General features: G+C 44.0%; 3 protein-coding genes across 11 annotated transcripts in view; 1 reads left to right on the forward strand and 2 right to left on the reverse strand.

Moving 5' to 3' along the window:
- The window catches only part of dip2a (disco-interacting protein 2 homolog A), a 77,217-nt gene extending 73,467 nt beyond the window's left edge, over window positions 1-3,750 (reverse strand). For all 5 annotated transcript variants that reach the window (XM_053439674.1, XM_053439673.1, XM_053439671.1 and 2 more), the window contains exon 1: window positions 3,302-3,750. In XM_053439674.1, the coding sequence (XP_053295649.1) occupies window positions 3,302-3,425 (124 nt within the window). In that variant the 5' untranslated portion in view covers window positions 3,426-3,750. The remainder of the gene's footprint in view (window positions 1-3,301) is intronic.
- Window positions 3,751-6,630: 2,880 nt separating this feature from the next.
- LOC128456309 (CASP8 and FADD-like apoptosis regulator) lies at window positions 6,631-17,527 on the reverse strand. Of its 4 annotated transcripts, none has more exons than XM_053440407.1 (10): window positions 17,220-17,527; window positions 16,761-17,085; window positions 16,263-16,368; window positions 15,861-15,996; window positions 9,484-9,536; window positions 9,317-9,386; window positions 9,105-9,145; window positions 8,933-9,011; window positions 7,691-8,195; window positions 6,631-7,593 (listed from the first exon to the last, which is right to left on the reverse strand). In XM_053440407.1, the coding sequence occupies exons 2-10, from the start codon at window positions 17,054-17,056 to the stop codon at window positions 7,470-7,472; spliced, it is 1,410 nt and encodes a 469-aa protein (XP_053296382.1). In that variant the 5' UTR covers window positions 17,057-17,085; window positions 17,220-17,527; the 3' UTR covers window positions 6,631-7,469. The 4 variants fall into 4 exon arrangements, with proteins under 4 accessions (XP_053296382.1, XP_053296381.1, XP_053296383.1 ...); XM_053440406.1 differs by having other exon boundaries at window positions 16,761-17,090; XM_053440408.1 differs by having other exon boundaries at window positions 9,484-9,533; window positions 16,761-17,112.
- Window positions 17,528-18,700: 1,173 nt separating this feature from the next.
- Window positions 18,701-25,591, forward strand: part of LOC128456311 (hyccin 2) — a 40,870-nt gene continuing 33,979 nt past the window's right edge. Inside the window, exon 1 of one of the 2 annotated variants that reach the window (XM_053440411.1) lies at window positions 18,701-18,893. The gene's annotated coding sequence lies outside the window, so the exon portion shown is untranslated. The remainder of the gene's footprint in view (window positions 18,894-25,591) is intronic. The other variant, XM_053440412.1, reaches the window with a different exon arrangement.

Consider the following 25,591-nt stretch of genomic DNA (forward strand, 5'->3'; position numbering starts at 1 on the left):
ATTTAACTAAGTTATATCTATAAAAGCGTAAACAATGCCTGAAGTTCCAAAACTGAAAAAAGGTTGAAACTTTGGGTTTGAAAGCTTGAATTGTCTTTGTAGGCAGAGAGGAAATGAATTTCTAACTTCAGCACTCTTTTGACAGTGTTTCACTTTCTCCAACACATTTTCAGAGTGTAATTTAGTCACTGATCTCCCAGTGCATCAGTTTGCTTTCAAGGTTTGTAAATTTGTAAATGGTTAGTTCTCAGAAACCCGACAGTCCGTGAATGCACTCAGTGGGGAGTATTAACAGAAGTAACCGACATGAGCAAGATTATGTTGGTGAGAGGGGATAAAGGTCTTTTTCTATACATTTTTGGTGAATTGCCCAGCCCTGCCATAGACCAACTAAAAAGAGTTGAGTTATTTACAGAAATAAATGCACCATACAAGTGACATAGAAAGAATAACTTGACTGGGTCAAATAGCTGGTTGGTTGATATGCAAGTTCTCATTACCACAAAAATGTATCCGAGGACTGGAGAGTGAAGTACACAGCCAGAGAAATTGAAAATAAAAGCATCTCTTGAGGAAACACTATTTATTATAACCACAATAAGAGAGACCAGATTGTTTATTTCACACATCAGCAGGCCTAAGCTTCTGATGCTGGAACACTATCGGGCTGAGCTGTGGACGGTCTCAAACTCATATTAATTAAATGGCTGCTTTGGCTAAACTGCTTAATATAACATACATGACACAGCTACTCAACCTCATGCATAATACAGCGTTCCTGCACACTCACACACATCTATTAGCAAACTCTCACTCAGTGAAAAGCTAAGTTGTGTCTCTGTGAAACACAGACGTGTCTGACGTCAAATCCCTGTAAGAAGAGTTCATTGAGAAGGGTAAAAAACCTCCGGGATTATCAGGCTCTCACCTCCTTTCAATAAAACAAGTCATCTATTCTATCCCGAGACAGGATGCAAAGGGGGAAGCAACCAAAGGGCATCAGCGTGAGGTGAAGAGTTCACCACGAGATGCAGGAATAGGATTTGAGAGTGAAAAAAATATGTTGATGTTGTTTGGTCGGAAAATAGAGTAAATATGGAGGTGGGGAGGCCTGGAGACAGACACAGAGAGAGACAGTGGGAAAACAGACAACAGAGCATGTCAGAGGAAGAAAAACCAGAAAGAGAAGCAGAAGGCAACGGAGTCCGGGAGATACAGCTATCAGAGCTCCAACATAGCAGGATGTGACATGTGGAGAGCAGGAAGAGGAAACCGGCCCGATATAGATTGGTTTGGTAGCAGCTCCTGAAAACATGTCCATCCCTTCAGGGGCCTCAATGGCAGTTAATGTGCTTATCAAAGCCTGCACCTTTGGTCTATTCCCAACAGAGGTATGGTGCGACCAAAGGCCACATGGAGAAAACATAGATTCAATGCAGAACTTAACTTGAATGGCAGTCAGTAGAGCAAAAATCCACCCAAGCCGATTCTACATATGTCTGGCTCTCATAAACGGGAAGAAGAAGTAGTACCTAAATATACACAATCGTCAATCTCAAACCCATTGATCTGTCTGATTAAGATCTATGCATCATTTTCTGCGAAGTTGAAGATATAATTATATATGACAGACACATGTAAAAATAGAACCTAATTGTCAGGGGTAACTATTCAGGATTACAGAGGGTTGTATTTCAAGTTGTAAGACGACACTTATTAGATTATGTGGTTGACATTTTCTCCAGAGTTGGCAAGAAATGGGGTCAAACCCTGGGGTCATGTCTCAAATCTAATCAGACCAAATGTAGGTCATAACTTGATAATGGCTTAAACAAAAGGAGCGTAAAACTACATATATTTGTTTAATAAACTCAGTGTACAGCTGTCTGACGATGTGTTTGATAAAGTCCCTCTGACACCAAATATGAAAAAAGGTGTGAGGGTTTCAGTTGACATGTAATACAAATACAGGCAAATCAGTGACTGGTTATTTAAATGAGGTTCCATGGAGGCAAAGCTATGTTGACACGTCTTTGATATTTACATATCTGCTCTGCACATTCAGCTCTATAAATGCTACACTATAATATAAGAGAAATATAATCACATTTGTCCCTCTGAACAAATGTCATGGAAAAATATATAATAAGTCATATCAATGCAGAATGCTTGTACAGTTTCATAATATAATGTCTTGTTGTGTCTGTCAGCAGGTAAGAATGATACAGGATTTGATTATTTTAAATAGAACAGACTCTCTAGGTCTGGGCGATAAAACAATAACAATAATTATCGCAATTAAAGAAAAGTTATAAATATATATATATTACATATGCGTTGTAGACGTACAGTCAGATATATAACACATGGATAAAGCTTTCATGGATTATTATATGAGGGATTGTGTTTGCGATCAAGGAAAAGTTTAAAACCACATATAACAGTCCAATCATCTTTTTGGTCATATTACCCAGCACTAAACCTGGACATACCAGATATTCACGCTCAAAAGGCCACTCTTGGCTCTTATTATACCAAAGCTCATGGAAGTGGAAGGTCACACAGAGGCTACAAGCAACTTGTGCACGACACATGTGCCTACACACAACCACACGTGTACAGTTCAGAAATATCAGCCAAACTGCACATACATTGATCCTATAATGTTATCCGTTAACTTACACAAAACTGACCACGTTGCCATTTTTCACAACAATTCAACTTATCTACTGATGTTTTGATTCGATGGTCAGTAATCTGTAAACCAGTGACATCTGGATCACCAGTTACAGCAGTGAAAAGGTTATACAGACAGCAGCTGTGGTCTCAAAGATAGAAATCTGTTTATGTGGAAAAAATAATTTTTGGTTTAGTTTTATAATGAACTTTAAAAAAGACCAGAAACATTTGAGTGGAAACCGAGGCAGCACTAGCATGAGGGTGTGTCTGCGTTCGGGCAGAGAGCCATCTGATCAGCAGGAGTCTGGACGTGTGCTGTGTAAAACTTCAGGCCAATGGGAGCAGCTTGTCTCCATTAGGGACAGAACCGCACATATTAACCGGTGTGGGTCCGTCTGGTGGGTGAAGCCCCGGAGCGGCAGCAGCTCAGAGGGATGAGGAGAAAACTACAGTAGAAGTTCAGCTGGAGTGATGATGCTGACATGTTCTCAAACATGCCGAGATAAAGGGCGGTGGTCGTGGCGGCTGTCTCACACAAACACACACACGACACCGTTTAAAGCAGGAATACAGCGTGTGTCCCTGGAACCCCGCGGCGCCGCTGTTCGTGTTGTCAACTCACCCTCGGACAGCTCCAGCTCCAGCTCCGCCAGCTTCTCCCGCACCTCCGCCGGCAGGGTCATCGCGACAGCCGGCGTGGGCTCCAACATCATCGTTAGCAACCCGGTCGAGGTCCTCTCTGCCATGGTGGTCCAGTCTGGAGCGCTGGGTGAGGAAGAGGAGGAAGAGGAGGACAACACCACCAGGGATGGAAGACGTTATAAAATAAAGCCTCCTCTTCACTCAGTCGCGGCTGGAGAGGGCGAGCAGGGTGTTGGTGCGGCTCCTGTCTCGCTGCAACGTCGCGCAGATGTGGGAGAAATCTCTCCGGCCGTCATGACACGGTTAGCCGCGCCGCTAGCGGACACACCTGGCTGCGGGTTTCCATGTCGAGCACCGGGCCCCGGCTCTGTGTGTGTGTGTGTGTGTCTTCCCTCGTCCCGCTGCGTGTCCCTGGGCACAGTCGGCGGCTGCTGCTCCTCAACTGTGCACGGAACTCATTCAACTCCTCGCTCCGCGCTTCCCACGGCGTTGCATCACAGCAACCGCAGCTCAGGCCGTGCGCGGTCACGAGAGACACACACACACCCCTCCTGCCTCCCCCCGGCGCGTGCTCGTGGGCCTCCTGCCTCTCCACGTGCAGCGTGTCCGCCTCCTGCTGTCCGAGCCTCAGAGCTGCTGCTGCTGCTGCTGGGAGACGCACTCCGCTGTTTATTGTGTGATGGTCCCAAAAAACTAGTGTTTCAGTTGACACGTTAAACAAATACAGGTTGAATCAGTGAGGGATTTTTTGTAATGAGGCTAAGTGGAGGTAAAACTATGCTGACAATACAGTTTTCATATTCACATAAGCCCTGCACATTCAGCTCCATACATGTTACGTTATAATATTAGTGACAGATATCAAGGAACGTGAAACCATGATATGACACATCAAGACACACTGTGTCTCTAGGGTTGGATGATACAATTATCGTAGTATACCAACAGTTTTATAGATATATAGATAAATAGATAGATAGATAGATAGATTATTGAATGATCCTCGGAGAGAAATTAAATGTAATAGCAGACAAAACATGATGAAAATACACAAAAAGAAAATACACAAGGTGAGGTACGAATTAATGAAAGATTATATGAACAACGTGCAAAGGAAGTCATGATACTGGTGTGCAAAGAATAATGGGGATAACATACTGATGAGATGATGATAACTATCGACTTATCAATTCATTTATTAAAAGATAATTTTCCCCTTCTACTAGTCTATAGGGTTTTTATATTGTTTTATTTACATCGTATATATTGGTTAATTTTTGTCATGCACTGATTGCTGGTTGTACATCAAATTACCCTTTAAGGATATTAAAGATTTTCTTTTATGGACAACTTTAGGAAAAATGTCTAATATTCAGTATGTGGGTAGTCAGAGAGGTCCTGAAACCAGTCATATCAGTGTCTCTCTGGAATTATTGGGAAAAGTATTTTTATAGTACTTTGAAATATCCAGAAATGATGTATTCCACAGTGGAAATGTTGGACTTTACTTTGAAATATCTCCTAATTTATACAGTAAAAATGTCTAATATTCAGTGTGTGGGTAGTCAGAGAGGTCCTGAACACAGCCATATCAGTCTCACTCTGGAATTATTGGGCAAAGTATTTTTATAGTACTTTGAAATATCCAGAAATGATCTATTACACAGTAGAAATGTTGCACTTTACTTTGAAAAATCTCCTAATCTATACAGTAAAAATGTCTGATATTGAGTGTGTGGGTAGCCTGAGAGGTCCTAAAAACAGTCATATCAGTGTCTCTCTGGAATTATTGGGAAAAGTATTTTTATAGTACTTTGAAATATCCAGAAATGATGTATTCCACAGTGGAAATGTTAGACTTTACTTTGAAATATCTCTTAATTTATACAGTAAAAATGTCTGATATTGAGTGTGTGGGTAGCCTGAGAGGTCCTGAACACAGCCATATCAGTCTCACTCTGGAATTATTGGGCAAAGTATTTTTTATAGTACTTTGAAATATCCAGAAATGATATATAACACAGTAGAAATGTTGCACTTTACTTTGAAAAATCTCCTAATCTATACAGTAAAAATGTCTGATATTGAGTGTGTGGGTAGCCTGAGAGGTCCTGAACACAGTCATATCAGTGTCTCTCTGGAATTATTGAGCAAACTGTTTTTATAGTACTTTGAAATATCCCTGTTCCCGTTCTGGGCGGTTCGGATGCGTTTACCATAAATATCAGTTTATGGGTGCAGTAGAATTTCTGTGTCGGCTGATTTGACCACAGAGACTCGAGTGTCGGCTGGCTTGACCGCAGTGAACAGCCAAAGTATTTAACATGGGCGAGGAAAGCAGGCGGACCGCTTTTCACAGCGCTTCTACCTCCGGTGCGTCCCCGGGGTTAGAGGATGATGGTGTGACGTTAATGTATTGTTTTACATTGGATGTGTCACGTCATGATAAATCAGTCTCCTATGTCGCCTGTACCAGGAGCTGCCCCTGTCACTGGTTATCTTGGCTCGCTGTCTGGTCGGTAACCAGCCGTCCGGATCGCTCCGTGAAGAAGGAGGAGGAGATGTTTCTTTACTTGGAATGCAGCCACTTTATTTCTCGGATATACAGCAGGAGCAACACTCGCATCACCTCTAGCTGCTCCGTCACTTCTCCTTATAAACACACTTTTAGCTTCTTTTCCCACAATGCCCAGGTGCACTACGTCACACACTACAAACTTTCCTTAAAGGGGCAGGCCATACCTGCAACACAATAGCTCTCGGTCTCATATACAGATGGCAAGAGAAAGCAGAGAGGGATTTTTACACACTGTCTGATAAAGATTCCGACAGTAAAGGCAAGGGGTAGTGATGGATAAGGTTTTGTTTAACAAGTTAAGTCTTTCATTCTCCCTTTCCACCTTAAAACTATGAAATGAACTGAACTATGGACTAGTTCATGAGAGGTGTGAACTTGCACAACTCTGTTTAAAATCAAAGCCAGATAAGGACAGATAACGGTCCATCAGTTCAGCAGTAGTTTTTGCTGGGGTTGATACCCCAACTGAAACTAATATATCAAACGTTAAAACAGAAGTGATTGTGGTAATCTGCTGAAGAAAGGTTGAATAAGCTGAAAGCCAAAATTGGAAAAGATCATGCCAAAGGGCTAACAGGATAGTCCTGCCTCCTGAATCCAATGATGACACTGACATCATGTGATCCACACCAACATATAGGTCATTTCACTTAAGCTTAACTGTCATGTAGCAAACATAAACATTAGCATGGAATTGTAGAAAAGTAAAAGAGAAAAAGCCATGTGCCAAACACATTTGACATTTTTTTATTCACAAAAGTTAGAAATATATAATATTGTAAAATCACATTGAAGGTAATACATGAACCCATTAAAAGCTTCAAATATCAATGGGTATATTGACATATTGTATATAAAGGTTTTGACTTCTTTACAAAGCTATATATATATATATATTACTTTTATAAAAAAGCCAAAACCTTTAGAAAACCTTGAAAATGGAGCTCAAATCAAAATAATGAAACACAAGATATATACTAGTGCACAGAATGTAGAAAGTTTCTCTTCATGCACTTTTTAGCTGCACTATCCCACTCAGGTAAAAAACAATAAATGAAAAAAGTTAGATATGATTGATGCTGTGATTAAATGTCAGTTTGTTGAGTAAGATTTAAACATAACACAGTGTACTTTATTCAGCTTTTGTTTGCAAAAATAATAATATGCAATAAAATGATTGTTTTGTTGATTATGCTGTTATTGTTAAGTTGTCGATGTTTGTGTTGGTGTGTGTGTGGGGGGGAGGGTGGCGAGATGCTATGGTGGTGTTACTCTTTCAATATTGTTTATTCCTATGAGTACGTTTGTCCACTGCTTTTTCAGGTCACTAGGTGAAATTTTCAAATATTTAACAATTTATACAACCAGTAGGTGTCTCTGTATACACAGTAAAAAAAAGCAGAAATGTCCTCACCATGCACCACCGTCTCGTTAAGCACTTCATTGTGACCCTGTCCATTACTGTCTCACATAATAATACAAAATATGTATATATTAACATTAACAAACTCTTTAAGTCCATCTATCCACATCTTATTATGGGGAGTTGAACATGATTGTACAACATCCTCTATTGCAAGTAAAGATCTTTCCGTAGAGTATGTTTCAGATCGATGTGGTAGTTTGCTGCAGGATTCCTTTTGTTGTGATCAAAGATTGCCCCATTCACCTCGGTGTGAATATCAACAAGCTTCCTGTCAGACCATAAACAAGACAACAGCTAGCACAATGGTTGTAAAGCTTATAGTGAAACTTTCTGATAATAGTCAAAAGATGAGAATTTGCCTCTACCTCTTTCGGCCTTTGAGCAAGGAATCTGTCAGAGCCTTCAGGTACATGGAGCGATGATGTCCTTGCTCCAGTTGACGTTCGTCCGTCCAGGAGTGGCTCCAGAACACGTCGGCATCTGTGGGGATAATATCATATCTGGGCAGCCCATGACAGCCGTCTGTCTCAAGATCCTCATCCTGATGGTGCATCGCATCGCGGGGCTGGAACTCGGGTCCGTTGTACGTCTGGGTGAAGAACAGTTTGGGCTTTCCCGCTATCATGGGGCACGCATCAGCAGTGAAAAGACGTCTGACAGTGTTCAGTTGTAGGCCGTTACTGTGCGTGTCCACACCCAGGAGTTGAGTTCCCCTACCACGGCTGATGATGCAACACACAAAGGCATCGCCTTTGAGGTTCTCTCGGTCTCGGGATATGTCTCTGAGGGTTGAGTAAGTGTCATCCACACTCAGGTACTTGTGGAGCACCACCTTGAAGTGAAGAGCCTTAAATGTTTGTTCCAACATGTCTGAGGGAGCCAAGAAAGATGAAAGATAAGTTAAGTAGTAGCAGATTAATTTAATGTTGACAGACTCACTGATTAATTGACTAATTATTTAAGCTCTAATTCAATTAAGACATTATTCGTTAGTGGTACGTGTAATTTAATTTAATACTATTTTACTTCAGATATAAATTTGACATGCATCATACTTGAATCTTTCCATTTTCTGCTATTTTGTACTTGTGACATCTGAAAGTATGTCTCTTATTTACTATTACTGTTGAAACTGTGTTAAGTTTAAATAAGAACACTTGTGATATGCCTGGGGTCTCTTGCCGTGTTCCAGATGTCTCTAAGTAGTTAACAAGCAAGACCAAAAAGGACTTTTCCCTCTAAACTTCTCATATGGTTTAATAGAAATAGAAATGTGGGGCCAAAATTATTTGAATCCCCTATTTTTCAAATGATCCTGCCCCATAACTATCTTTAAAGCCTTGAAGTTTAAATTGTTACCCTTTGGAAGGGACTGAATCTTTAAAGCTGTCTAGTTTCCACCCCAACTTTGCTTACATGTTGATGCAGTAGTATTAACAAATCTAGTGACATCATATATAAATATGCCAGTCACGGCCCATTTAATTCCTATTATTTTGCTGATCATACTCTTGTATTTTTTTTAAACAGAGTTTACTTAGGTAAACGATCTGAACCCTTTTTCCCCACCTTCCCTGTGGGCACCAACTGTTGCTTTTTAATCTCACCTCCGTCATTACCCACGCAGTCTATGATAACACAGACTCCTCTGGGAGTAGTGTTGAATTTGTAGCGATCCAGTAGACTCTGAAATGCAAAGGAGCAATAAGTTTCACTCATGCACTTATCTAATTAAATACACTGAAAAATACAAAATCCTGTAATGAGAGCAATCCTTACCTGGGTGCTCCGCTCCATGTGTACGGGGGCTGGAATGTTTTCTGTGCCAAATGACAGAAAGATGATATTAAAAGTCAAATACAATGAGTGACCTGGAGTTTTCCAAGTTTCCATTTCCTCTTCTATTGGTTTAACATTGTATTTTGACCCTCTCTGGGAAATACCTGTGTCTTTGAAGTTGCTGTAAATTTTTAATATGCAGCCAATCTTACCAGCATTGAGGGACTGTCCTCCTATTGTTTGCTGCAGAGAATGGGAACTCCGAGGAGCGAGGGGTGTACACTAAAGAGAAGATGATTTTCAGAAGAATAGATTTTATGAGAGAGGAAAAATTGTAAAATTTTAAAAACTGTTAATTTGTGTACAGCCTAATACTCACAGGAGCTCTGCACCATTCCTGTTGAGATGACTGCCCTTCAGGTGCTCCAACTGCTGAACATAGACAGAGACTCAGTTAACATAAGTAATAAAACATAATTCAAAGTACTTTGTAATTACCCTTCTGCTCTAATTTCTGGCTAGCCTTCGTCAGTATGTACTGCTGGGGTGTATGAATAAAAGGAGTTCAAAATAACACCGTGGCGTTGTGGCGGTAGCTGGGAGAGCACCTTCACCTACACCGGAGGATCAATCAGCGCAGATGAGAGCTGTTAGCTGCCACAAGAGGAGACTCTCAAGACTTTCAGAGATAACTCGGAGACTCAGAGACACTGAGCTGCAAAGCTAGTCCCTTTGGGTCCGTTTATTTGTGTTTGTTCACGTGTGTGTGCTTAAAAGCAACAGTTCGGTTTCTGGCTGTGTGGGGGAGAGCACCGTGGCATGGTAAACTACCACAGGCATATTTTATAGGATTAAAACCAGTTTGCTCCGAGCAAAAAGCTTTGCTGGGAACCTTTTGGAGAACAATTGGCTGCTTGTATGAACGGACTGTGGAACCAACAGGTACTATCCCTCATGTGGGACGCAGATTTGTGGTCCTTGGACATTGTAACTGATGTATGTCCAAGTACTAACCTTTTTGGTAAGTTTGGTTTCAATTTGTTATTTGATGCCATAAAAATGGAGTGAAACATCATGATTGACGGCTGCGACTGACTCGCGATTGGTCGAGCGTGTGTATCATCGAGACTTTGATACGTCAGCTCCATTCCCACGATCGCAACTGCACGGACTCTGGCTCCAAATCTTCGCATCCGGGATATTTTGGCTTTGTTTCTGGAGAGCAAGTGGAGACGCGTCATCCATCTTAACATACAGTCTATGGTCTATATCTATAGATGTGGTATTATCATGCGTCATGGATGCATTTTTTGTTCCTATTTTCAGCACTTCTGTGGTGATTCTGTTGTTGGTTGTGTTGTCTTTGTCTTCCTCTCCTGTTCTGTTCCTGTCCTGCAGGTGGTGTCTGTGGCAGGGGGTGTGGCTGGCTTCCTCACTTCAGCAAACAAGGCACACCTGCAATCACTCACCCATCATCCACTCCATAAAAGCCTGGTCCCGACTCCACTACTCTGCCAGATAATTCCGTCTTGTTCGGTAGCGTACCCATGACGACCTCTGATTCTCGCCCTTCGTATTTTGTTTCGTATTTAACCATTAGTGTTTTCTTTTGTTACACAGACTCCTCGGTGTGCCTTGTTGCTGCTCCTCGGTTTTTTCGCTTTCCCTCCTGCGTTTTCCCCCCTGGATTATTCGGCCAGCCAGCACCCTGCCTCCACAGCCTGCCTGCTCTGTTTTCTGGTGTTAAAATAAACCTCTGGCCAAAATGGACCCCGCAGACGCAGATAAATTTAGACAAGCTCTTTCGAACCACGGAGTTCGCATGGGTCAGCACGAGACGGCTCTACAAGAGATTATGGAGACGCTCCAGAATCTCTCCTCTAATGTGGCACAAGTCGGTGACCGCTTGGACCAGCTGTCTACTCACCTCACCACGACGGTTCCCGTCCACCTTCCAGCTCCGGTTCCAGCTCCTGCTCCTGTACCACCAGCTCTTCCCATCGCTCATTCTGCACAACCCCGGGAACCCTTCATCCCCACGCCCGTCAGGTATTCAGGAGAATTAGGGACATGTAGACAATTTCTTCACCAGTGCAGTCTCGTTTTTGATCAGCAGCCACTCACGTATTCCTCAGACCAGTCGCGGACCGCCTTTGTTATGAGCCTCCTGTCGGAGCGCGCCGCGGCTTGGTCTGTTGCCATATCACACACTAACTCCCCCATCTGCGATTCCTTTCAGTCATTCTCCGCCGAATTTCTCAGGGTTTTCGACCATCCCCTACGTAGCAAGGAGGCCAGCAGTCGGCTCCTTTCGCTACGCCAAGGGCAAAATTCAGTTGCAACTCACTCCATAGATTTCCGCATTCTCGCAATCGAGAGCGGGTGGGATGAGCGGGCCCTACAGGCAGTTTTCCTCCGGGGTTTGCGGGAGGAGTTGAGAGACGAGTTAGCGGCACGGGACGAGACCACCTCTCTGGATGAGTTAATTTCTTTAGCTATTCGTTTAGATAGCCGGCTCCGTGAGAGACGTAGGGAGAGATCAGAGAGAGAGAGACACGCCCCTCCCGTGAGACAGACAATGAGCTCTCACCATCGGGGTTCTCCGGAATCTTCTCGTCCGCCATCCCCTCCCCACGGGACTCCTCCGCGGACAGCCTCTTCTCCTCTCTGCCCCGAGGAGCCCATGCAACTAGGACGGATGAGGCTCACTCCCACGGAACGTCAGCGTCGTCGCCTCCAGAGGCTCTGCATGTACTGTGGGCAGGAGGATCATCAGATGGCTCATTGCCCTGCACTGCCAAAAGGGGGGGCTCATCAGTCACCGGAGGGGCGCTGGTGAGCCACTCATCTATTTCGTTGTCCTCTCCTCGCCTGCTAATTAAGGGCACCGTGTCATGGTCGCAGGGTTCCCTACCCCTGTCCATCCTTATTGACTCCGGTGCAGATGACAATTTTATTGACTCTGACTTGATTATGCAATCCCACATTCCCTCTGAGCCTCTTCCTCAGCCCAAGGATGTGTTTGCCCTTGATGGTAGGCTCCTGGCTCGTGTCACTCACCGCACTGTTTCCATTTCGCTACTACTCTCCGGTAACCATCATGAATCCATATCCCTGTACATTATCCCATCTCCCACGTCTCCGCTAGTGTTAGGTCTCCCTTGGCTAAAGCTCCATAACCCACACATAGACTGGTCCACTTCCTCCATAACCAATTGGAGTCTTTTCTGTCACTCCCACTGTCTGCATTCTGCCATTCCCTCCAGGCCAGCCACCACACCATCTCCACCCAAACCGGTCGATCTCACCTCTGTTCCCTCTGTTTATCACCATCTCCAAGATGTGTTTAGCAAAGATCGTGCCTTGTCCCTTCCCCCTCATAGACCCTATGATTGCTGCATCAATTTGCTTTCGGGCGCCCCCTATCCGTCCAGTAAATTGTACAATCTGTCCAAACCCGAGAGAGACGCCATGGAGGCTTATATCACAGACTCGCTCAAAACCGGCCTCATTCGACCCTCCTCTTCACCTATGGGAGCTGGCTTTTTCTTTGTAGCCAAGAAGGATAAGTCGCTCCGCCCCTGTATCGACTATAGAGGATTAAATGACATCACTATTAAGAATAAATATCCCCTTCCCCTGATTGACTCAGCCTTTGGGCCCCTACACGAAGCAACCATCTTCACCAAATTGGATCTTCGTAATGCCTATCATCTGGTCAGAGTCAAGGAAGGGGACGAGTGGAAAACCGGCTTCAACACTCCGTTGGGACATTTTGAATATCTTGTAATGCCTTTCGGTCTCACCAATGCACCTGCTGTTTTTCAAACACTTATTAATGATGTGCTTCGGGATATGTTGAATAGGTTTGTTTTTGTTTATCTAGATGACATTTTGATTTTTTCACGTAATTTCAAAGAACATGTTCAACACGTTTCACTGGTGCTTAAAAGACTTCTCGAGAACAAACTGTATGCTAAGGCTGAGAAATGTACGTTTCATGTTTCGTCTGTAAGTTTTCTGGGGTTTATTGTGGAGAAAGGGCAAATTAAGACCGACCCTGCCAAGGTTCAGGCAGTGGCCGAATGGCCCACTCCTACATCAAGGAAGCAACTACAGAGGTTTCTAGGATTCGCCAATTTCTACCGTAGGTTTATTCGTGACTATAGCAAAGTTGCCACACCTCTGACCAAGTTAACTTCAGTTAAGATCCCCTTTGATTGGTCGCCGGCAGCAGAGGCGGCGTTTGCTAAACTAAAGTTTTTGTTTTCCTCTGCACCAGTGCTTGTCCATCCTGACTCTGCTGTTCAGTTCGTGGTGGAGGTGGATGCTTCGGACTCCGGTGTGGGGGCGGTTCTTTCTCAGCGAACCGCCTCTGACCAGAAGCTCCACCCCTGCGCCTTCTTCTCCCGCCAGCTCTCCTCGGCGGAGAAGAACTACGATGTAGGAAACAGGGAGTTATTAGCGGTCGTCCTGGCCCTCCAGGAGTGGAGGCACTGGCTTGAGGGCTCTATTCACCCATTCATAGTCTGGTCTGACCATAAAAATCTCTCCTACCTTCGCTCTGCCCGTAGGCTGAACTCACGCCAGGCTCGGTGGGCCTTGTTCCTGGGACACTTTAACTTCAGTCTAACCTTCAGACCCGGTACCAGGAACATCAAACCAGATGCTTTGTCCCGTCAGTTCGCCCCTCCGGTGGAGGATGCTGCGGGGAGTACCATCTTACCTTCCTCCTGTGTGGTTGGAGCAGCTGGGTGGGAGATCGAGGGAGTGGTCCAGGGAGCCCAGAAGGACCAACCAATTCCTCATGGGTGTCCACCTAACCGTCTGTTTGTTCCTCCAGCTGCCAGATCCGCAGTTCTCCAGTGGGGGCATTCCTCCAGGATTTCATGCCACCCTGGTTCCCACCGGACTTTGACTCTCATACAACAACGTTTTTGGTGGCCCTCGATGGCTGCAGACACTAAGCTGTTCGTTTCCGCCTGTTCTGTCTGCGCCCGGAGTAAGGCTTCCCATCAGGCTCCTGCCGGCCTGCTCCGTCCCCTGCCCATTCCCCACCGGCCGTGGTCCCACATCGCCGTCGACTTCATCACGGGCCTGCCGCCTTCGGAGGGAAACACGGTTATACTTACCATCGTTGACCGCTTCTCCAAGGCGGTACACTTCATCCCCCTGCCGAAGCTGCCATCCGCCCTCGAGACGGCCACTCTTCTGGTGCAGCATGTGTTCCGTCTCCATGGCATCCCGGTAGACATTGTATCAGACAGGGGTCCGCAGTTCTCCGCCCGTGTTTGGAGAGCCTTTTGCCAGGCGCTGGGGGCGTCGGTCAGCTTGTCGTCTGGTTACCACCCACAGACGAACGGCCAGACAGAACGGGCAAATCAGGACCTTGGGGCGGCTCTGCGTTGCGTCTCATCCCGCCATCCGGCTTCCTGGTCCACCCACCTCCCCTGGGTAGAATACGCCCACAACTCCCTGGTCTGCTCCGCCACAAGGATGTCCCCGTTCATGGCTGCCAACGGATACCAACCTCCACTCTTCCCAGCTCAGGAGACGGACTTGGCAGTACCCTCTGTGCAGGGGCATCTCCGGCGTGCTCGTCGAGTCTGGCGTGAGGCCCGGGCAGCCCTCATCCGTACCGCTGCTCGCAATCAGAGAGTAGCGGACCGTCATCGTACCCCGGCCCCGGATTACCAACCCGGTCAGAGAGTATGGTTATCTTCCCGGGATTTATCACTCCAAACAGAATCCCGGAAACTCACACCCAAATTTATTGGCCCGTATGAAATTGACCGGGTTATTAACCCCTGTGCGATGAAGCTTAAGCTTCCCCCCTCTCTTAATATCCACCCAGTTTTCCATGTCTCTCTCCTCAAGCCAGTGTCTACCAGCCCGCTAAGCCCTCCGGCCGAGCCCCCGCCACCCACCCGGAGCATTGATGACCACCCTGCCTATACGGTTACTAAGATATTGGACGTACGTCGGCGAGGCAGGGGGTTTCAGTATCTGGTGGATTGGGAGGGTTATGGGCCGGAGGAGCGGCAGTGGATTTCCCGCTCCCTCATTCTCGACCACACACTCCTCCATGATTTTTATTCTGAGTTCCCGGACAAGCCGGGTAGGCCACCAGGAGGCGTCCCTTGAGGGGGGGGTACTGTGGTGATTCTGTTGTTGGTTGTGTTGTCTTTGTCTCCCTCTCCTGTTCTGTTCCTGTCCTGCAGGTGGTGTCTGTGGCAGGGGGTGTGGCTGGCTTCCTCACTTCAGCAAACAAGGCACACCTGCAATCACTCACCCATCATCCACTCCATAAAAGCCTGGTCCCGACTCCACTACTCTGCCAAATAATTCCGTCTTGTTCGGTAGCGTACCCATGACGACCTCTGATTCTCGCCCTTCGTATTTTGTTTCGTATTTAACCATTAGTGTTTTCTTTTGTTACACAGACTCCTCGGTGTGCCTTGTTGCTGCTCCTTGGTTTTTTCGCTTTCCCTCCTGCGTTTTCCCCCCTGGATTATTCGGCCAGCCAGCACCCTGCCTCCACAGCCTGCCTGCTCTGTTTTCTGGTGTTAAAATAAACCTCACTCAACACTAGACTGCTCTCTGTGTCTGCTTTGGGGTCCAACCAAAGAACCACCCGTAACAACTTCCCCTTAAAAACTTCCCATTTTTACATTTAGTCAAAGTATGCTTTGTTCTTTACATAAGCTCTGTACACATTTGAGTCACTATTAAAAGGTATCGGTAAAACGGTCTCACCTGACATCTTGTACTTAGTCACTTTTTTGGCGAGGTCAACCCTGCCGATGTTTTTCAAACACTGCTCCACAATGTCGACTCTTTCAGGTGAAACTAGATCCAGCCTCTCAAGTTCACTGATCACATCCAGGAAATTCTGTCAGGGGAAAGCAAGAGGGGGACGTCAAAAAAACAGAAAGAGAGTCTGAAAAAAAAAAAAATTGTGTCAAGTGAAGACTCTAAAGTCTGGTGTGAAAAAATGAATGAGTTCTGGTTTTGTTTTCACTCATTGGATTCCTCTGTGTGTGTGGGAGGGGCTGCTTTGGTGTCACATTGTCATCACTTGACACCAAAGCTCCCACACACACACACGGAAGAATCCAATGAGTGAAAACAAAACCAGAACTCATTCATTTTTTTCACCTTTGCGTTTTCCATGGTCTCACGAGGCAACGTGCTGCCCATCAAGAACTTCACATTGTTCAGATCTTCACTGGCCAAATCCTCACTTATATGAGCCATCAATACTCTGCAGAGAGGGACACGATGATTAGATGAAGACAAATGGATAGACAGATAGATACTTTGTTGATCCTGGCAGGACTGGGGGCATCCATAAGCTTCAAACACACATGAAGGACAAGAAAACATTTCAAAATGACGGAGGTGAAGTTTAAGTAAAAGGCTGTGGAGATGGTCAACAAATATATGAAAGTACTCAATTTAAGTGAAAAAAAGCATAATCAAATTATGCCCAGGTAAATGTGAGTTTCTCTAGATGAAATCAGTTTTATATCACAAAAATAAACCCAATAACTAAATTAAAAGATTTAACCTGAGAACATATTGGGCCTATAGGTAAAGTGTGTGTTTTAATGGAGGTAAGCCCCATAAGAAAGCCTATCATCAAACAGATCTCACCTGAATGTTGACAGAACCTGTTGACATTGCGGAATCCGGTCCACCTCGTCCTTGCTGATACTACACACCCTCCTCAGGATGTCAAAGCGTCTCAGCTGCGACAAGAGCTCCGCAAGGAAAAAGTGCCCTCCTTCCTGGCACATCACTTTGGATTTCAGCATTTCCTTCACACAGGCCAGGCTGTAATCCGTGTCCTCGCTTTCACACAGGTAGAAGACTTTCCTGCGCTCGCTGCTGTTCAGGGCCTCAGCTATCTGATTAATGGCCTGGAGCTCGCGTTGGTCTGTGAGAGCCATGGACTCGGTGGAGGAGGAAGGAGTAGGTCCTGCGCTGAAACGACGATGAGGACTGTCTATTAAATATCAACCACGGGTGTTATTAGCTATTTGGGAACCGTCGATCAAACTATACAGAAAATAAACATCACAATGTATCTGTAATGGAATGAATGGAACTTACCTTACAGCGGGCAAAGCGACAAGGACGCAGCTGCGATAAGGGCGAGAGAGTACAAAGTAGAAAGAAGATGATGACGCACGACAAAAAAATCCCTTTAGGGAAGTACCTCTTTCGACGGAGACTAAAACAAAAAACTCCCTTTTACTCGGTCACACGGAGTGACGGAAGATAATGCACGTGCATATATCGTAAACGAATCTTTGTTAGCGCAAAGTTATCAGGTAAAAACCTTGATTCGTTCCAGTTCTGTCAGACGCCACAACTCCCTGTGTCGACGCAAAGGTGAAAGTGAAACTTATCGGGCGTCACTCAGTTAGCAATGGAACTGAAATGAATTTAAAGTTGCAGTGTGTAGAATTTAGTGACATAAAGTGGGGAATTTGCACGTTTCAGTGGAATCCCCCCTCTCACCTCATCATCCCCTTCCAAACATGACAGAGAATCTGTGGTAAGCTTCAGTTTTCATAAAAAACTCAAAGGGTGTTTAGTTTGTCCAGTCTGGGCCACTACTAAGAAACATGCCATAGAGTGGACCCCCCCTCATGTAAATATCAAGTCTTTCAATATAAAGAGCCCATTCTAGGGTAAATAAAACAACCATTTGTATGATTTAGATGAAACACACTTGTGAAAACCTCACCAGGATTATTTTATATTAAAGGCAAGGCAATTTTTTTTATAATTGTATGTATTATCTGCATCCAAAAACCATGATGACAACTTAAACTGCAGATGTGGTATTGTTTATTAGAGATATCCAGAATGATTTCAATTGGCTCAAAACATTTAGAGCCTATTGATTATCAATTATTAAAAAAGGGGGGAAATCCAATCCAATGACATTTTTAACAGCCAGTAACTTTTTTTTCAAACTCAAGCTGATCTATGCAGCAATTGGTAAAGGAGTTTCAAACAATCATTAAACCATTATTTACAGGCAGCCTTTGTAAAGGGTGCCTTTAAGCATCACAGTTAGCAATGCATTGATTAATTGATTAGTCGATGGACAAACTCAATGATCAGTAACTATCTCAAGAATTGATTCACCATTTAAAACATGTGAGGATTTGCTTTTCCTCTTTGTCATATGTGACCGTACTTTAAATACCTTTTTTTATTGCTGGTCAGACAAAAGTACAAATGACAGATATCACTTTGGACTCTGCCAGTGTAAATTACACTTTTCAATATTGGAAAAAACTTGAAGTAAAGTATTATTGAATTAATAATCATCACCATTGATAAGTAAAAGCATTAAATGCAGATCAAGGCACGACAAATGAAACAAAGATGTATTAATTAAAAACCCTAACCCTATTTCAGGAGAGATACTGACATACAGTCGGATCTACTCTCGTCTCAACAGTTTGTTATTTAACGTACAGGTGCGCTCATACTGAGATACTGTTTTTTCAGATAGCCGTGAACGCATCACGGCTGCTCCCCCTGCCTCCTGCGTATCACAGCAGCGTCCTCACTTCCGCCCGGTCTGACCAATCGCGTGGCTCCGTGGCTCAGCAGCAGCAGCGTTGCAGTGTGGGGGAACAGACGCGGAGAGAGAGGGAGCGACTGGAGGGGAGAGACTCGACCTGGGTGACCGCTCTGGACAAACAGCACCCTCGCTACCTCCCCGACACACTCACCGGCAGACCAGCATCACCAGCCTCGGTCCGGGTGAGTGTTTTACTCGTAACCGGCCAACGCACTCATGTAGTCGCAGGGATCGATGGCTGCTGCTGAGTTGGAACATCATCAGAACTGTTTGTGTGGATGTGAACGTAGACCCCGCGGCGAAGAGGCTCCAGCGGGCTTCTCAGCGCGCCCACACGGGCGGTTAAGTGTCACCGAAGCCGCAGGGCAGAAGCCTCGGCTCCGGTGGGGTGAGTCGCCCCGGCCTAGTCACGACCTAGTCTCGACCGGTGGGAAACCGGGGGGATGCTCGCCCGCCGCGGACACGCTAGCGGCATGCGAGCCGAGCTAAAGGTGGCTATCGTTGACGTCCAGGTTGAGGCTTCGTGGCAGTGTCCTCTCAGACGTTAGCTAGCGGTTAACCAGCCGGCTAGCGGAGCTGCGCACACACGTCCAGGGAACACGTTAGCCGTACTTTGACTCAGCCCCCGCACAATTTACCCTGAAAACACACACCATATTTACACCGTGACACGTTGTGAGTGAACTCAACAAAAAACGCTGCAGCAAAAGACACGTTACTTTCAAAACGATGGGCGGAAATGTACCTTGCAGTCCGGTTTTCTTTTATAACTTTTTTTCGTACCGCAAGAAAAACTGATGTTTATCTCATGCAAGTAGAGATTTAAAGGTTCAGTTTGTAGAATTTAGTGGTGAAGTTGCAGCTGACCCTCACCCCCTCCTCCAAATACGAGAGAGAACCTGTGGAAGCCTTCAGTTGTCATAAAAAACACAAAAGGTGTTTAGGTTGTCCAGTTTGGATGACTGTAAAAAAAACATGGCAGCCTCCGTAGAGAGGACCCGCTCCAGATGTAAATATAAAGGGTCCATTCTAGTGTAAAAAAAATAAACAATTCATACAATTTAAGATGATACACCCAAGTGAAACCATCTCCAGGATTATTTTATGTTCATTTTTGCCAAAAGATCCCTTTCACCCAAATCTTAGACACTGGACCTTTTTCAGGGCTAGTTGATCATTCATCTAGTCTTGTATAACAAAATGAGCTTTTCTGACACCTAGGTCATTGACTTCTGTGATTATTTTAGTAAGTAATCATCATCCCGCCATGTCTGTGAGTTTGCAGCTGTAACTTAGTGATTAAAATAACCACCAGATAAGTATGGTTATGTATGCGAATATGTGCATATCCAATAACTTGTGCAGTACTCTGTTAATTCGCATAATTAACGTGCCATCAGTTGAGCAGCATCAAGCTCGGAGCCAGGTGTTTCTTTAGCTTTCCAAACAAGAAATATCAGCCGGGGAGCTATTTCCTAGAACGGTGCCTTTTATACCTGCAGTATTTGGCTAAATACAAAGTCTCACTCTTTGCCCCATAGACTTGATTTGAAGATGGGCAACATAACAGCCCCTGATCGTTAATGCGCAGACTCTGGATCCAGATTACGCCATCAGCACAAGCTTGCCGTGTTCATATCCAGGATATTCATTTTAGTAAAAAATAAGTAAATATGACTTGCCCATGCAGTTTTGAATGAACTGTGCTGGTACAGATCAGTGAGTTCCTCTAGACTAGAGCTGCAATTTCATTATCAATTTATCGATCCAATTGATTAATCAATTAATAATCTGCTCCAAACCAGTTATTCATTGCTTAAAGTGGCCAGCAAACCACAGTCCTTACAACAGCGACATGAACTGCAGAAAATATGTCATACATTGGGTCTGGGCATTTTCCTAAGTTTTCCTTTTAGATATATATATCTTGTATATTATTATTATTATTATTTTAGTATTGAGCATGATGGGTAAACTCAAATAATGGCATCATGGGCTACAGCTGAAGATCCAGATAATTCCACGCCATCTGCTGCTCATTCTCAAACGTCATTCCTCAATTGTCTCTTCCTCCCCTGTGCTGTCTTTTCCACTGTGTGTTTTGGGACTAAGCTATCATCAGAGCTGTGGTCTATTTTAGACAGAAACTCCATTTACCCACTTAATCTGTGTCTCTTTCTCAAGGAGTAGAGTTTCCTTTAATGCTCAGTGCAACAAATGGTAGCTTATCAAGAAGGAGGACACGAGGGTTCAAAATGTATCAGATCATTTGTGAGTGGGTGAATGGAGCAGTGTACTGTAGTTAACGGGATAAGTGCTTTAAAATACAGTTACCTTGCGTAAAAGTTTCAAAGGGGTTTTATGAGAGGCAGAGTTCAACTCCTGTAAACTCTTACGCCAGTATCTGAGCTGACTAATGGTGTATAACATTGATATGTGTTGGTCACACATCTGCAGAAGCTGTGAGCTGATTAAGACATCTCCCAACCAAAACAAATCTAAACACTAACCATGTTGAGCCAGAGAGTTTGTTGCCTCCCTCCCACCTATGGTGATGCACACGCCTAGGGGATCAGAGCTGTAATTAGCCTGCCATGGATTAACACTTGGGAATATTTTCCACTGTACTCGCTCCCACAGAGCCAGAGGATCACACAAGCAGCAAGCCCTTCCTCTTCTTCCAATAGAAAAGAAATTGGATTTAAAGGCCCCTAGTTTTCCCTTTTAAGGCCAGCCAAATGAGAAACTCCATAGTTCTTCCCAGACAGTTGGGACATTCAGCATCTCTGAAAGTGATTATGACATTTTGCTTCATTTGTTGTCATTCAGCATCAAACCAAAATTATTAACGTACCCAAAAGTCACTAGTGCAGTCATTCTAGTTGTGTTGCATGCGGACAGTCTTGAGATTCAGCTGGATATGTGGTTTGGCTGTGATGCTGCTGACTCTCTGCTCTGCCAGGTATGAGGTCTGTCTGTGTGTTGGATGTCTCCATGATGAACGGTACACACCCCCTTTCCCCTCGGCTCCACATGCCTTGTCTCTCTGTTGGCCAAACATGAGTTCATACTGTTCCTCTGGGGACTCCGGGAGGCGGAGCAGCATGACCCAGTACTCTCCTGCTTGTAGATTAACTAATTGCAGGGTTTATTACAGTTCCAATATATATTGGTAATTTCTTGAGGGCTGGGTATCACTACTGTTTTCCCAAATCGATTCAATGCTGATTCACAAGAACTCGACTTGATTCCCAATGAGATTTATTTTCGATTCAGTTAATGATATTTAATTGTACAATACCAATTTTGCCTGGATATGAAAGAAATTCTGAGAGAACTAAAGCTGTAAACTATACAAGAAAACTTCTAATTTGGTGCATTATTGAAGGTATTAAGGTAGGCCTGTCACAATAATACATTTTGTTGGAAAATATTTTGTCCCAGAAATTATAGCGATAAATCATAAGTCGTCATTTTGAAACCATTTGAAACCACTTGTGTAATGGTAATATTATAGCATAATCATGCAAGTTTACCCTTTCAAAGACTAATACACTGCAAGAGCAGTGTCTTGTGAACTCCTGAGCAGATCAAACAAAGTAAACTTCAGTACTCTCCATGTCCTAATAACTCCTGAAGAGAGTTGCTGTTTATTCTTAAAGTGTAAAGCGAGCACAGGTCAGTGGGGGAGTGTGGAGGGAGGACAACCAGACAGGAGACTCTGGCATGGTATAAACCAACCACTTATTCTGCTCTGATCCTGAATCAGCGGTTCTTATGTTTTTGCATCAGCAGTCCATAGTGTAAACCTTGTATTCACACTTTTTGTTGCCACTGTTTACCGCCTTATTCACCAACTCCCCTCTCTGCCTCACTGCCCGTGCGTCAGTTTATGACTGGGGGCGGGGCCTGTGTGTGAGTGTAAACTCATGAGATGAGTAAGAGACGGGACTCGCTTAAATACATTTTCCAGAGTATTTTTCATCATGATTCATACTTTATCCCCTTGAAAAGACGCTATAGATGTCAAAGAAGAAGCCCCATCTCGCAATGTTCAAAAAAGATCTGAATATATTTGTCTAGATCTGTGCCAAAATGGAATGGGTTTCTTGGTGCATGTTCCATCCTTCCACAAAATTGTCAAAATCCCAGTTTTTGCGTAATCCTGTTGAAAACCGGACCAACCAATAACATTAACAGACAGGGTAAGAAATGCCAGTGAATCAATGTCTAAAAAGAGGAACTAATCTTGTTATTTACCTAACCAGTTATTTATCATATTCATTAGTTAAACTTTTAATCAGACAAGTTAAATGAGGATTACTTGGGATTACATTGTAAGGGTTTAAAACAATATTATTTAAGAATTTGGCCTTTGCTGCTGAACTCAGGTGACCGTCATCCGAGTGTTGGTGTCGCTGTACGTGTGAATGTTTTGATTAGGTTAGATTAACTGTATTACCCCTGGGGGGATATGGATTGTTCCCATGGGAGTGGTGACCGGGTCTGTCATTGTTTTGCTGTACTGACTGGTTGATTTCAGTTTGCCACAGAATTCACCTCCTTCAGTTCATTTCGGAGAGTGCTCGGTTTTCCACCCTCTATTATTAAAACAATGCTGTGTTGGCAGACCAAGTAGTTAACCGTTAATCCACATTGTATGATAATAGATGAAGAGAGAGTTCAAGCTGTAATTTTAAATGTTGAAGTTAATTAGATTGATGTTTATAAGGCAAAGTACAAGAATGAATTTACAATGATACACAGTCTCATGATAATGCATATTTCAAGATATATTATGTCTTTTTCCTACAGCCACATCAGTGTCATCAGATACTAAACATAAAACATCACCCATTAATTCATCTGTGGTCTCTTGAAAAGACATTATGCAGACAAAATAGGAAACATTAATTGCCCATCGGGAAGGAACACACTGAACCAAATGCATCGTGCACACTTTAAGTCGACTCCTGTGGCTACCACTATCAAAACCAGATAACACTTTGTCAACAAACAAAAATCCAGAGCTCACATCTGTTGATTTTACTAGCTGTGACTATTAAATTTGTTATGAGAAAGCCAACTGGTTTTTGTTCCATTGCCGTTATGTCACAGTAAATCTTAGCATCTTTAAATAACTCAATCCAGCAATACAGATATTTTATACATGCTGCTAAAATAAAAATTAATATGCATATCTTCCTCCTCCTTTCTACCTAAATTTGATCTCCATGTTGCCGGCTTCGCATGAATCGTTATAAACAAACAACAGGTTGTTAATCATATTGTCATATTATTACTAATGCAATACATGTTGAATTCATTGCCGTACTTTTAAATTTGCCAAAACGGGACGTTCTGGTGAATGTTGGTTTTACTGATTCGCATTAAATCAAACTGGTTTAAGTTCTTACGCTGAACAGGTAATCAATTCATCACTATTGTCCAGCCCGATTTCCAACAAATATACAAAGCACAGAAATATGAATGAAAATGATTTACAGTGCAAGATAATCAGCAAATCTTTAGTGGACATGCTGGCGCCTGCCAAGGTTTGTCACTTAACTGCTTAATAAATAACCAACTCTACTGCTCTGTTGGCCCAGAGGTCAAAATGGCTGAAGTAGTTAGACTTCATACAGGTTTTGCACAATGAGATTAAACTAAAAGAATGTGTGGAAGAAATGGATTTAGGCGTAAACTTTTTTCAAGACCTTATTTCTCCTCAGAATTAATAGTCATGTCTCTGTTTATACCACCTAAAATATTCCTTTAAAGTGTCATACCAGTGTTGTTCTTATTTAAAATTGTTATTTACAAAAAAAGCAGTTGAACCAGACAGGACTAAGGCTCAATTGACATACAACCTGCAACTGCAGTACTTGAGAGGTAAACGCCACATCCTGCTGTTGACCTCAACACAGTTTGCATGAAACTGGAATGCACCTGAACTTCAATCGCTGTTATACTGGGTGTTAGAGTGTCTGTGTCTTTGGGGGGGAAACACAAGTTCGACATCATTAATGTGGCAGAATGGTTTACGCGTGTAAGCTTTGATAATACTGAAAGTCATCATCTATTCACAGCCACTGCTCTCTGCTGGGCTGCACCTTACCGCCAGTCAGCTCACAGCTCTCCTGCTCAGTTTGTTGGTCACGACTCAGCACTTGTGTGGAGTTGAGCGGATGCCAAAGCCTGGCGGATTCAAGGAGACTTTAAATTGTTGCCAGTAATTTGTTTACGTGGTATGGTGGTAAAGACAGGGAAGGAAAGTGGAGGCTTTTGCTGAAGCAAGCTGTGAGAGTTCACTGTAGAAATGTGCCTGGTAACAAATGTATTAACTAAAGGTTTGGGAACGAGAGGAAGGAGGATTTTTCTCTTTAAGTCTGCAACTTAGACAATCAATTACAGACAGTTAAAAGCCGGCCAGAAGCCTCAAAGCAACAGTTTGCATTGCATAATTCAATGTTTTCGGTGTCTTGGTTTAAAAATACCTTGCAGGACTGAGAGATTGATTGGCGTTGGAAAGTCTGGCCAGGGCTCTGTGGCTAATGCTTATTAACTTGGCAGCTGGGGGGGGCTCAACATGGTGCGAGTATTCGTCCTGTCTGTAGATTTGTATATACACACATCATTTGCATTGAAAACATTTGCATGCCTCAGTTTGAGGAGCAGAGAGGACGGAACACAGAGACTCTTGGCATTCACCTGTGCTGTTGTTTATTATGACTCACCCGGGCTAATTGGTGGAACCCTCAGTTCGGCGTGCTTGCTTAGTTACAGCGTGTGCCCATCCCAACACGTCAGGTCCTGCAGCTGCAGCAGAGCTAATTTTAGCCCAGGATGTGTGCACGCCTCAGTTCCCCTAGCCTAGCCT

This window comes from Pleuronectes platessa, chromosome 14 (genome assembly GCF_947347685.1).
Source record: "Pleuronectes platessa chromosome 14, fPlePla1.1, whole genome shotgun sequence".
Taxonomy (NCBI): domain Eukaryota; kingdom Metazoa; phylum Chordata; class Actinopteri; order Pleuronectiformes; family Pleuronectidae; genus Pleuronectes; species Pleuronectes platessa.